Below are 13,634 nucleotides of genomic sequence, written 5' to 3'. Positions count from 1 at the left end.
TATTCATACCATTTATTTCACTCCCATTTCATCTTTTACCATTCCTTTTTTAGGAATCGCGCAAATTCGTCAATTTTTCGTGTGTATTATCTCATTGATCTGGCACCCGGAGCAATCAAAATTTTTTTCACAAAAACTTTATGAAGACCTCCGTATTAAGTTAGGGAACCTTCACGAATACCCACACCATTTTTTTCGCGCCCATTTCCGCATTTACACGCCCTTTTATAGGATTCACGCAAATTTCTCAATTTTTTATGTGTATTAGCCAATGGATCTGGCGCCTATAGCACCTAAATTTTTTTCTCAAAAAACATTATGAGGACCTCTGTATTGATTTGGGGAACCTTCTCGTACGCTCACACAATTTTTTCGCGCTCATTTCCACATTTACAGTCCCTTTTTAGAAATCACGCAAATTCCTCAATTTTTCGTGTGTATTAGCCCATGAATTTGGCGCGCGGAGTACCCAAAATCTTTTTAGCAAAAAACTTTATAAAGACCTCCATATTAAGTTGGGGAACCGTCATGAATACTCACAACATTTTTTTCACACCCATTTCCGCATTTACAGGGCCTTTTTAAGAATCGAGAAAATTCTTCAATCTTTTGCGTGTATTATCCCATGGATCTGACCTCTAGAACACCCAAAAAAAATTCTCAAAAAAATTTATGAGGACCTCAGTATTGAGTTGGGGAACCTTCACGTATACTCACACCATTATTTTCGCGCCCATTTCTGCATTTACAAGCCCTTTTTCTGGAATTGCGCAAATTCTTCAATTTTTTGTTTGTATTAGCCCATGGATCTGGCTCCCGAAGCACCCAAAAAAAAAATTCTCAAAAAACTTTATGAGGACTCTATATTGAGTTAGTTAACCTTCACGTATACTCACACCATTTTTATCGCGTCCATTTTCCTCATTTACAGGCCCTTTTTTAGGAATCGCGAGATTTTCTCAATTTTTCGTTTGTATTAGCCAATGGATCTGGAGCCCAGAGCACCCAATTTTTTTTCTCAAAAGACTTTATAAGGACCACCGTATTGAGTTGGGGAACCTTCATGTATACTCAAACCATTTTTTTCGCGCCCATTTCTGCATTTACAGGCCCTTTTTTAGAAATCACGCAAATGCTTCTATTTTTCGTGTGTATTAGCTCATGATTCCGGCGCCTGGAGCACCCAAAGTTTTTTCCCCAAAATTTTTTATGGGCACCTCCCTATTGAGTTAGAGAACCTTCACGTGTATTCACATTATTTTTTTCCGCTCCCATTTCCTCATTTACAAACCTTTTTTTACGAATCGCGTAAATTTCTCTATTTTTCATGTGTATTAGATCATGGATCTGGCGCTCGGAGCGATCAAACTTTTTTTCTTAAAAAACTATTAGGACCTTCGTATTGAGTTTGGGAAACCTTCACGTATATTCACACCATTTTTTTCGCGCCCATTTACGCATTTACTGATCCTTTTTTAAGAATCGCGCAAATTTCTCAATTTTTTTCTTGTGTATTTGCCTATGGATCCGGCTCCCGGTGCACGTTAACTTTTTTTCTCAAAAACTTTTATGAGGACCTCTTTATTGAGTTGGGAAACCTTCACGTATACTCACACCATTTTTTTCGCATCCATTTCATCATTTACTGGCCATTTTTAGGAATCGCGCAAATTACTCAATTTTTCGTGTGTATTAGCCCGTGGATCTGTTGCTCGGAGCATCCAAAATAATTTTCTCAAAAAACATTATGAGGACCTCTGTATTGAGTTGGGAAATCTTCACGTACACTCACAACATTTTTTCACGCTCATTTCCGTATTTACAGGCCCTTTTTTAAGAATTGCTCAAATTCCTGAGTTTTTCGTGTGTATTAGCCCATGGATCCGGCTCTCAGAGCACCCACACTTTTTTTCTCAAAAAACTTTATGAGGACCTCCATATTGAATTAGGGAACCTTTACGTATACTTACGCACATTTCCGAATTTACAAGCCATTTTTTAGGAATTGTGCAAATTCCTCAATTTTTCGTGTGTATTAGCCCATGGATCTGGCGCCCGGAGTATCCAAAAAAAATTTAGCAAAAAACTTTATGAGGACCTCCGTATTAAGTTAGGGAACCTTCACGAATACTCACAACATTTTTTTCGTACCCATTTCCGCATTTACACCCTTTTTTAGGAATCGAGAAAATTCTTCAATCTTTTGTGTGTATTATCCCATGGATCTGACCTCTAGAACACCCAAACAAATTTTCTCAAAAGACTTTATGAGGACCTCCCTATTGAGTTGGGGAACCTTTATGTATACTCACACCATTTTTTCGCGTCCATTTGTGCATTTACAAGCCCTTTTTAGAAATCGCACAAATTCCTTAATTTTTCGTGTGTATTAGCCCATGAATCTGGTGCCCGAAGTACCAAAAATATTTTCCCCAAAAACTTTATGAGGACCTCTGTATTGAGTTGGGCAACCTTCACGTATACTCACACCATTTTTTTCGTGGCCATTTCCTTAATCACATGCCCTTTTTTACGAATCGCCCAAATTTTACAATTTTTCTTGTGTATTAGCCCATGGATCTGGCGTCCGGAACACCTAAATTTTTTTTCTTAAAAAACTTTATGAGGACCTCCGAATTGAGTTGAACAACCTTTACGACTCACACTATTTTTTTCGCATCTATTTCTGCATTTAGAGGCCCTATTTTAGGAATCGCGCAAATTTCTCATATTTTCGTGTGTATTAGCTCATGAATCTATTGCCCGGGGCACCCAAAAAAATTTCCTCAAAAAATATTATGAGGACCTCCGTATTGAGTTGAAGAACCTTCACATATACTCACACCATTGTTTTGCGCCCATTTCCACATTTAAAGGCCCTTGTTTAAGAATCACGCAAATTTCTCAATTTTTCGTGTGTTAGCCCATGGATGTGGCTCCCAGAGAACCCAAAAAATATTTCTCAAAAAACTTTATGAGGATCTCTTTATTGAGTTGGAGAACTTTCACGTATACTCACACAGTCACACTATTTTTTTTCGTGCCCATTTCCTTATTTACAAACCCTTTTTTAGGAATCGTGCAAATTTCTCAATTTTTCATATGTATTAGCCTATGGATCTGGCGTCTGGAGCACTGAGGACCTCCGTATTAAGTTGGAGAACTTCACCTATACTCATATCATTTTTTTTGCTCCCATTTCCTCATTTACAGGCCCTTTTTTAGGAATCGTGCAAATTTCTCAATTTTTCATATGTATTAGCCTATGGATCTGGCGTCTGGAGCACTGAGGACCTCCGTATTAAGTTGGAGAACTTCACCTATACTCATATCATTTTTTTTGCTCCCATTTCCTCATTTACAGGCCCTTTTTTAGGAATCGCGCAAATTTTTCAATTTTGTGTGTAATTAGCCCATGGATCTGACACCCGGAGCACCCAAAATAAATTTCTCAAAAAACTTTATAAGAACATTTGTATTGAGTTAGGGAACCTTCACCTATACTCACACCCTTTCTTTTGCTCCCATTTGTGCATTTACAGTCCCTATTTTAAAAATCGCACAAATTTCTCAATTTTTCGTGTGTATGTGATATTCCAAGTAAAAAAAGATTTAAACAGAAATCAATAGGGGTAAATGTGTAATTTACTATTTTAGTACATGTATAAGTAATATCTACATAACTTATTCCACCTTGTATCGCGTAGAACTTGTACATAAATTCCCTCAGAACTTATACATAAATTCCCTCATAAATTTTGTAGGTAATAATTAATTATGTAGGATTACTAAAAACGCAACCACACACCATATAAAATTTAAATACGAAAAACTTTTATACAACATTTAGAATCATATCAACCAAACATGGTATAAGTTATATTGACTTTTATACCTTGCACAAACTTAACTAATACTATAACAATAAAACAGCAACATATAAGTTTATCTAGTGTAAAATCACAAGATACTATAACAACCACACAACATATGGATTTCATTTTTATTTTTTTTGGTATTATAATTACCACTATAATCACATTATAACTTGTTCACAAAACAAACGTGTCTTAAGAGTATGGCTTAGTAATCATAAAGTTGGTGAAACTGTATGACTAAGGAACACATTTTACTCACTATACGTTAACAAGTGAAATAATCGAGGTGTGTGCAAACTTAACCCAAACAGCACCATTCAAATAAATAGAAAATTTTCTAGAGCAAAGATAAATATTTACTCCTACTGAAGTGAAAATAGGGAACCCAGAGATGTGCAAAAATAAGACTTACTTTAACAGAGAAGAACATAATTTATCGAAGAGAGTAGAGATGAGAGTCAATTCTTTAGAAACAGGCTACAGATACATCAGTCAAATAGCTTAATTGTCAAAGTGACAGCAAACATTGTGCTTTATAACATCAACGGCGTTCATTTACACCTAGTATGGGTTGTAACGGGGACGCCCTCGTCCACCACTGTCACCCCGCCTTCCGTCACTTGAACTGCCTCCACCACTACGTCCACCTCGTGATGTTGGAGGAGGAGAATGCATAACTCCTGGTTGTTGCCTGGATGGGAAAGAGAGATCAGAAATAGTACAACGAAAACAAGGCTAAACACCATTGAAGCATTTGAGAACAAGCACTTCTGATGGAACCTAATTAAACACCCTATTACTAATACTATAGTATCTAATGCTTCACTAGAGGTGCGCCTGTCTTTAGATAATATGGCATTAATGGTCTTCTATTTCGTGAATTTCAGCCATGACCCACAATAAATGGAGTTCAGAAAATGCAGAAAGAAGTTGTTTTGCTCCTGGACACTAGTTTTCCTTTATATCATAAAATCAGATTGGACTTTTCCATTCATTATCACGCTTTGCGAAGCAACTGCTATAGACAGGTTGTACTTACAGGACATATCCAATCCTTCCATCAGGTAAAAGCATCGGCATCATTGCCAAGCCACCAGGTGTAGCTCCTCTTCCATAAACCATTGGCTGTGAAGTGAGGAGCAAGGAGTGTTAGTAAAGCTGCAGATTCACAAATCTATCCAAACACAAGCTATACAAGAGGATGACAATAGAAGGGCTGTGATTTTCATCTATTTGGATTTAATCAAAACTGAAATCTTGAAACAGGTATTTCTTGGTCTCTGAAAAAACTTGTGCATATGTAATATTAATACATCGGAAACAGGTTATCTCCACGGTTTTTGTTTACATATTGGACACAGTTGACAACATTGTGTAGATGATAAATCATATTCATCATTAATAGAAGCGCCACACAACTTGCCACAAAATAAACTAACAGACCCTAGCAACTGAATACTTTGCTTACAAGCTACAAATCAACAGTAAACTTATTTAAGATTATTCTTTTATAATGGGAAAATCATTGAGGGCTAGTAGCATGCAGTACGAAACTCAATGGATAATGGGCCCATCCCTTTATACTTCTGCACTAGAATACCAAGCTTTTGTGCAGCAAGATTCGAACCCGTTATGTGCGCATAACCTACACATCTCGTGTTGAGCACTCCGCTATACTAAAGACAAGGGGATCAAATGTTAAAAATTATCCAAACAATGAATATCTTGTTTCTTTTTCTTTGTTGGGATGGGTGGGGAAGGTATCAATCACTGAATATTATGGTTCAACAACGTGACAATTAAAGGTGATAAGAAGAAACAAAGTAGACCTAATATCACGTGGAGCAAAGTTGCCTCAAAAAAACTTCTTTCCGAAGGTTAAGATTTAAGTTGTCCCAAAAACCCAATAACTGCTCACGATCAATGTAAACTAAGTTAAGAATACAGCAGAAGAAAAAAAATAACACATGCAAATGATATATATATAAACGTTATTAACTCATTGGGATTAAAACTCCATTTGTACACTTCAACTATGCCTAGGTACTATTGCGGAGTCTTTCCTTTGGAAGACACATCTCCATGAAGAAAAAAAATTACATATGCAAATGATACATACATAAACGTTATTAACTCATTAAAACTCCATTCGTACACTTCAACTATGCCTAGGTACTATTCCGGAGTCTTTCCTTGGAAGACACACATCTCCATGTAGGGAGAAGTGTAGTTTTCAAAACTATGTATTTTTACAAGACAAATATTTAGTATTAAAATGTAATGACCTAAATATAACAAAATTTATGAAAAAATAAGAACATCAGCGGCAAACACAAGCATTCACTATCAAAGACATGAAAAAAGCTCTTACTTGGGCTACACCTGGACCACCATATCCTGCACCAAAGCCTGCACCTAGCGCACCATAAGGGGTTCCCATCATGCCATATCCAATACGAGGAGGGTAAGTTGGAAGTGTGACTCCCTTTTGTGAACTTGATCCTCCTGAAGATTTTTGATCTACCTGAGGCTTTGCAAGTGAACACTCCAGAATTTTCCCTGATCCAAAAGAGCAGCAATGCATCAGTGTCACTATACATTTTGTTGTATGAAGTGAACTCCAATCCAAAGAAAGAAGTGGAAACAGATATACCATCTATTTCATATTTCTCAGTGTTCTTCAGGGCCCTCATAGCACTTGACCTATCAGCAAAGTGAACAAAGCCATATCTGCTCTGTTCTTGCCCTGGTTTAGCTGGAGGAAGAACTACTTTCGTAATTTTCCCATGATGTTCAAACAACTCTCTTAGCTTGTCTTGGTTAATGTGTTTGGGCAAGTTCTTCACATACACTGCCTTAACCTATAGAGTTCCAAAGGAGACAAAACATGATGCTTACATTATAATTCCACATCTTCAGACATTTGCCAATTAACCAAGCTGGACCATATTGCAGTGTTTTATGCACCAAACAATAAACCATTCTTAAGGGAATATAGCTACTTGGTAGTACATCAACTTAGGATAAAATACCCCAAATGAAATCCCTAAAGCAAAGAAGAATACATATATGCCCAAAAGCATTGTATGTTTAATCAGTTGGAACTACGACAATATTTTAGTCCTTTTAGTTATGGGGTTTGGGTGAAGGGGGAGCTTTGCAGGAGATGAAATGTTCACAGATATATTCCTTGTTGGAAAGAGACTTTACCAATATATAGCACAGAAGAATTATGTTGAATAGAAATCAACATATGTGCGAGTATCTTAAGAAAGCACCCTGCAGCATATTAGTCTGTATGCAGAGGAAAGATAAAATTAGCAAGAGTTCTAAAGTAGAACCTGTGAAGAAGCAGTTTCGGCATTTTTGGGATCTGCCCAGCTAACAGTTGGTGCATTATCATCAAGCTTAAAATCTGAATTTGACATCTCTTGTCTTGAATACTCTGCACATGCATGATTGTAATATTCTATAAAAGCGAATCCACGATTTTTACCCGAATTCAGAGGATCCTGCATCATAAAAGTAGAAAAAAATATTAAAGCAACAAAATAGTTTTTTCTTGCATATATAGAGAGAGGGAACGGGGGGTTAATTTTCTTTCCATGAACAGGATATAATTGGAAGAGTAACTAACGTGGAGCAGTATATGTACACCTAATGACAATAAAGAACTGTACCAAAAGGTGAGAAAATGGACTAAATAAACATATGTCAAAAAAAAAATCAGGTTCTACCTTCACTAACTCAATAGTAATAACCCCAGGCCCTACATTTGTTACAGCTGTCCTCATATCTTCCTCTCCCCAGGTTCTAGGAACATTACCAATGAATAACTTATGTTTAGCTTGAGCTGGAGAACATTTGACCCTTTTTCCCTGATACAGAAACAGCTGTGTTAGAGAATCCAAAGAGTTGGAAACAAGAAAACAGATGAATTTCCATTCACTTTCAGAAATGCACATCAGGACTGTAAACTGTAAAATAAATGATTTGAATAAACAAGGAAGGATGAGAGACAACAAAAAAGTACAGAACCAGTTGAGAAAATTAGCATTTTGCGTACCTTCAGCTCAGTGTTGTTGAGCTCTTTAATAGCCTTGGATGCCAATTCCTTGTTTCTATAGGTAACAAATGCATATCCTTTGTTCTGAGTTGAGTCCTTCCCTTTCATTATTCTTACCTGGCATTTTCATGCATGTCATCCGTTAAAATTAGGGATACCAATAAAGAACAGATAATGAACAAGAAAAGAATTTACCTCTGTAACTTCCCCAATTGTCTCACAAAATTCCCTCACATCTGCCTCAGAAACATCATGAGTAACACCACCTATGTACACTTCTGAACCATGGGGAGGAAGGGCGAGGAGCTCAGCATGCTTTTTCTCCATATCCTCAGCATCTGCATCAACTTTCATTTTTACATCCTCTGACCCCTTTCCTTCACCAGCTCCATCACTTCCATTTTCCTCCTCCTCCTCCTCTTCTTCTTCTTCCACCTCCTCTTCGACCTCCTCTTCTTCTTCCTCTTCCATTTCCACCTCTTCTTCTACCTCTTCATACTCAATCTCTTCCTCTTCTTCATTATCACCTTCAAAGTCAACATGCTCTTCAGTCTCAACAGGTTTCTCAGGTTCAGATTTAATAGCTGCAGCACTGGCCCTTGTTCTCGGCATCTTATATTTCTAGGAAGATAATCTGTCGCTGCAACTCTGATGGAACCACAGAAGCCGGAAGCATTTGCAAAAGAAAGAAGAAAAATGTGGACAGGCTGAACCAAAATGAAAGGCCAAGAGGATTTCCAGAGTAAAGAATATCTCAATTGAACTTGTTCCATGAGAAATGGCCAAGGAGTTCCAATGTCAATTTTCAGTAAAAGGCTGACTAAATTTTACCAATACAAACAAAGACAGGCAAGAGAAGAATACTGAATGACTATCAAGAGGGTAATATCCTCCATCAGGTGCAAAAACAATGAACCAATGAATTCCATAATAGGTAGATACTGATTGATTTCTGAAGGAAAGTCAGCCTTTAGTTTAAACTATAATTAGGACCAATGCATTCATAACAATGGAACAAGGAAAAGAAAGAAAAATAAAAGAATACAAGGAAAGAGAAAAAGAGAGAGGAGAGGAGATTATGAAAGGCTTAATCTATCCCCAGGCAATAGCAGGGAAAATAGAATGCTTAATGGGATGTTCATCAAGGTTTAGATCCCACCAGACCCCTCCCCATAAAACATAATTCCAGTTCCAAAATACATGTCCCATTCTGTAAGTGAGACCTCCCTGCAGTAAATTAATGGATATACAGTGAATGTACTGATAGAGGAGCAACCTCGACTGCACTTTTTAGAAAACCATTGCTCAATATCAGAACAGTCCGCGAGTCGTTTACTACCATTAGAGTTAAAACTTGACCTCAAGAAGCAGATTAATTCATAGCTAGCTTAAGCAGAAGTCTAATCGGCCTCTTAATGATGTTAGACTGTGAATATTAATAGTACACAAATCTGATAGCTTACACCCACGAGCTTGAATAATCGGTTAAAAAGTGAGATCAACCATTGAAGGCAATAACTAAGAAATACACGTCACTGATGTCCTTTTTTTTTGGGAGGGTGGTGGACAAATCCAAATATTCCTTTGATGCGTATGTCACTAAGTTGACTGGTGACACAATAAATTCCATTTGCAAAGTCGAGACCAGTTAAGAAATCTCAGCCAGTGATCACTGAGTTTCTTTCTCCAACTATATTTTCTAGTGGAAAGCACACAAGAGGAGCTCAAAAGTACAGAACTACTTCTCCACTTACATTAAACCTAAGCTTGTTTTTTAGGATGGTAACAGTAAACCAAAGCTTTTTTTATTAGAAATCAAAACCATTTTTGCTCGAAATTCCAACGTTTAGAACATAATTATTATCTCCCAAGTTCAGTAGCATCACGATCATGCAGTCTTAACTACTTCACCAGCGATTGGTTTATCACTAAATTTCATAATATTTCCTTTCTATATACTCCCTATCCCAATTTATATGCTCACTTTTCTTTTAAGTCAACCCCAAAAGAATGACGCATTTCAATATTCAGTAACAATTTAACTTTAGAGTACCTATTTTACCCTTAATAAAATGACTTATAGCCACACCAACATCTATAACTTATTTTAGACTACAGATTTCAAAAGTATTTCTTTTTCCTTAAACTCCGTGCCAAGTCAAACTACCTCACATTGGGACGGAAGGAGTAATAAACATTAGCCTTGAGCTCTAAAGCTTAAGGTGAATTCTCAACTATTCAATACATCAATTCTTGAACATTTAAGAACTGAGAAGCATTCTATGTTGGGAAAGGGACAGGAAAGCTAGAACAAATAGAACCTTGTCGAAAAGTAGCCAGAGTCTTTCGCCTAAAATAGATAGATAGATAGATGAGATGAAAGAGCATAAGGTGAGAACAATGCATCTGGATCATGCATTGCCCCTAAGTTAAGAACACTATTTTGTGGTCTTCGAAAATACATGATATAATAAGTGATTTTGAAGTCCAAACTAGGTATATTTGTATGATGGAAAACATTTTCTGGTGCTTAATTGCCTGAAAATATTTTTTCACCAAAAGGAAAGAAACTGACTTCCTTAATCTATGTGTGGATATCATTTTTCTACCCAACTGTTTCAACTGTTAACTTCAAATCACTACTCTAACCAGCATTTCGACATTATTATCAATCTTTTATAATTTATTTTCATCAAAATATGCAACTTGCTACAAGGATAATCATCCATGTTTAATAAATATGTTTTCTTTCCACACATCAGCTAAACACAGAAAACATTTTAAGAAAACAGTTTTCCAAAACATCACCTATTTCTTGAAAAATGTCTGCTGTCGTACCACTGCAGTTTTAGAACAATTAGTCTGTAAGAGTCTAAAAACAGAAAAGTACTAATATGGTGCAATGAATTCCCATCCTCCTACTACCTTCCTAGATCAATCCAAGAGCAGAATAGCTTGATAGCTTATTACAAATTCTAGTTCAAAGAAATTTTCAAATATTGAACTTTATTTTATCCAAGAAGATGCTCCAACATAAAATCAAAAATATTTTTTTTTGAGAAAGTTAACTGATAAAATCAAAAATATTTCAGCGTACTATACATCCTGGAAACCCAATTCCGCACTCTTCCCAAACATATACCTTTCAACAATGACAGCAATCCACCATTAACCATTTATTTTCAACAAAGCACCTCAACTATTCCACATAATACCTACCACCTCCCACCAGCAACATCTAGTTTTTTTGTCTTTGTGGTGATTTCAACCTGAAACCTCAGGGTGTTCAATCCACTTCATTAACCACTAAGCCACACCCTTGGGTGTCCCACTTAATGCCTAATGTCTCAATTTTCACCTATCAGCAAACTAACGCACATCTATGTTCTCCTTTAAGGTTAAAAAAAACCTACATTATTGTGCTACAGTCTCAATATATCCTCTCTAACTCATTTAACCTCTAAAGCAGCAAAAATCAAGCTTATTCAAGGAACAAAACAACAACATAAATCCACAGGTCATTTCAAACAGATCCATGTACGTATACCCACAAAAATTCGATACCCAGTTGCATCGCAAAGAACAAAACAAAACTAATCCGGATAAACCCGCAAAAATGGTTCCCGAAAATAGCAGAAAAATGCTGATTTGCATATCAAACAAACATAAAACATAATTTAACAAGAAGTACTGCAAAACAGAAGAAGTAATTGTTACCCTGAGTTGAAATTGAGGACCCTTTTCCCTTCTTCAACTATGGAAGCAAAAGCGAAAATCGACAGCTAATTTTAGTTTCTCTGAAAGTAAATTTCTGCTCTCTCTCTCTCTGTGGGGTATTATATAAAATAAAAAAAACCTAGATTGGTTAGGGTTTTGATTTGGGGATTATTTTTTTTTTGCTTTTTCTATATTCCTATCTAGTCCTTATATTTCTTTTGTCCTAAGTAAATATCTACGAGGGTATTTATATCATTACATATATCTAGTATCTAGTGTGAACATGTGGTGACACAAGGATAATCTTTTTCATTTTCTTTTGTATATTGAAGGAAGAAATTTTTTATATAAATATATATTATTGTTTCAAACACCCACAAAATTAAATTTTCTTTCAAATACCCATTTGAAATAGAGTTTTTCTATACCCGAAACTAACATCTAAAGCCAAAATTATGAACGTTTGAAGTTTCTCTTATTTACAACTACACTAGTCTCTAGTAAAAATGGTCATAATGTTTTACTTCAAACATTAAATGATACAAAATCGGTGGCATTTGAAAGAAAACTCATTCACCTACAATTTCGTATGTCATGGCTCATTTTTTGTGGGTGTTTGTGATGATTTAAAAATTTATGTGTGTTAGTTCGAATGGGTAATTATAGGTATTTATAAGTTCAAATGAGGTATGGACGGTAAAATAGAGCTTTTCTTAACCCGAAACTAATATTTAAATCCAAAATTATGAACGTTCGAAGTTTCTCTTATTTACAACTACACTAGTCTCTAGTAAAAATGGTCATAATGTTTTACTTCAAACATTAAATGATACAAAATCGGTGGCATTTGAAAGAAAACTCATTCACCTACAATTTCGTATGTCATGGCTCACCTAATTCATTACGTACTAAAAAGATATGGTAGTATACATTGTTTGCCTTCAAGAGAGGCATACATTGATTGCATGTAGTTTTTTGACCAAAATGTTTTGTGAGTGTTTGTGATGATTTAATAAATTGTGTGTGTTAGTTCGAATGAATAATTATAGGTATTTATAAATTCAAATGAGGTATGGACCGTGAAATTGAGTTTTTCTATTCTCGAAACTAACATCTAAAGCCAAAATTATGAACAATCGAAGTTTGTCTCATATACAACTACACTAGTCTCTGGTAAAATGGTCATAATGATTTACTTCAAACATTAAATGATACAAAATTGGTGGCATTTGAAAGAAAACTCATTGACCTACAATTTCATATGTCATGGCTCACCTAATTCATTACGTACTAAAAAGATATGGTAGTATACATTGTTTGCCTTTCAAGAGTAGGCATACATTGATTGCATGTAGTTTTTGACCAAAATGTTTTGTGAGTGTTTGTGATGATTTAATAAATTGTGTGTGTTAGTTCGAATGGGTAATAATAAGTATTTATAAGTTCAAATGAGGTATGGTCCGTGAAATTGAGTTTTTCTATACCCAAAACTAACATCTAAAGCCAAAATTATGAACATTCGAAGTTTCTCTTATTTACAACTACACTAGTCTCTGGTAAAATGGTCATAATGCTTTACTTCAAACATTAAATGATACCAAATCGGTGGCATTTGAAAGAAAACTCATTGACCTACAATTTCATATGTCACGGCTCACCTAATTCATTACGTACTAAAAGATATGGTAGTATACATTGTTTGTCTTCAAGAGAGGCACACATTGATTGCATGTAGTTTTTTCACCAAAATTTTTTGTAGATGTTTGCGATGATTTGATAAATTATGTGTTAGTTCGAATGGATAATTATAGGTATTTATAAGTTCAAATGAGGTATGGATCGTGAAATTGAGTATTTCTATACCCGAAACTAACATCTAAAGCCAAAATTATGAACATTCAAAGTTTTTCTTCTTTACAACTACACTAGTCTCTGGTAAAATGGTCATAATGCTTTACTTTAAACATTAAATG

The 13,634-nt window shown here is 35.6% G+C and overlaps 1 protein-coding gene across 2 annotated transcripts; it reads right to left on the bottom strand.

The window, feature by feature from the left end:
* Positions 1 to 4,275: 4,275 nt before the first annotated feature.
* Positions 4,276 to 11,856, bottom strand: LOC102601207 (heterogeneous nuclear ribonucleoprotein R). Of its 2 annotated transcripts, none has more exons than XM_006341042.1 (9): positions 11,662 to 11,856; positions 8,140 to 9,171; positions 7,945 to 8,061; positions 7,616 to 7,756; positions 7,220 to 7,390; positions 6,532 to 6,739; positions 6,250 to 6,437; positions 4,918 to 5,003; positions 4,276 to 4,569 (listed from the first exon to the last, which is right to left on the bottom strand). In XM_006341042.1, the coding sequence occupies exons 2-9, from the start codon at positions 8,554 to 8,556 to the stop codon at positions 4,440 to 4,442; spliced, it is 1,458 nt and encodes a 485-aa protein (XP_006341104.1). In that variant the 5' UTR covers positions 8,557 to 9,171; positions 11,662 to 11,856; the 3' UTR covers positions 4,276 to 4,439. The 2 variants fall into 2 exon arrangements, with proteins under 2 accessions (XP_006341104.1, XP_006341105.1); XM_006341043.2 differs by having other exon boundaries at positions 4,291 to 4,569; positions 8,140 to 8,592; positions 11,662 to 11,791.
* Positions 11,857 to 13,634: the final 1,778 nt, after the last annotated feature.

Source organism: Solanum tuberosum, unplaced genomic scaffold (assembly GCF_000226075.1).
Source record: "Solanum tuberosum cultivar DM 1-3 516 R44 unplaced genomic scaffold, SolTub_3.0 scf00021, whole genome shotgun sequence".
Classification (NCBI taxonomy): Eukaryota; Viridiplantae; Streptophyta; class Magnoliopsida; order Solanales; family Solanaceae; genus Solanum; species Solanum tuberosum.
The sequence above is the reverse complement of the archived record's forward strand: the minus strand, read 5'-3'. Positions and strand labels throughout refer to the sequence as shown.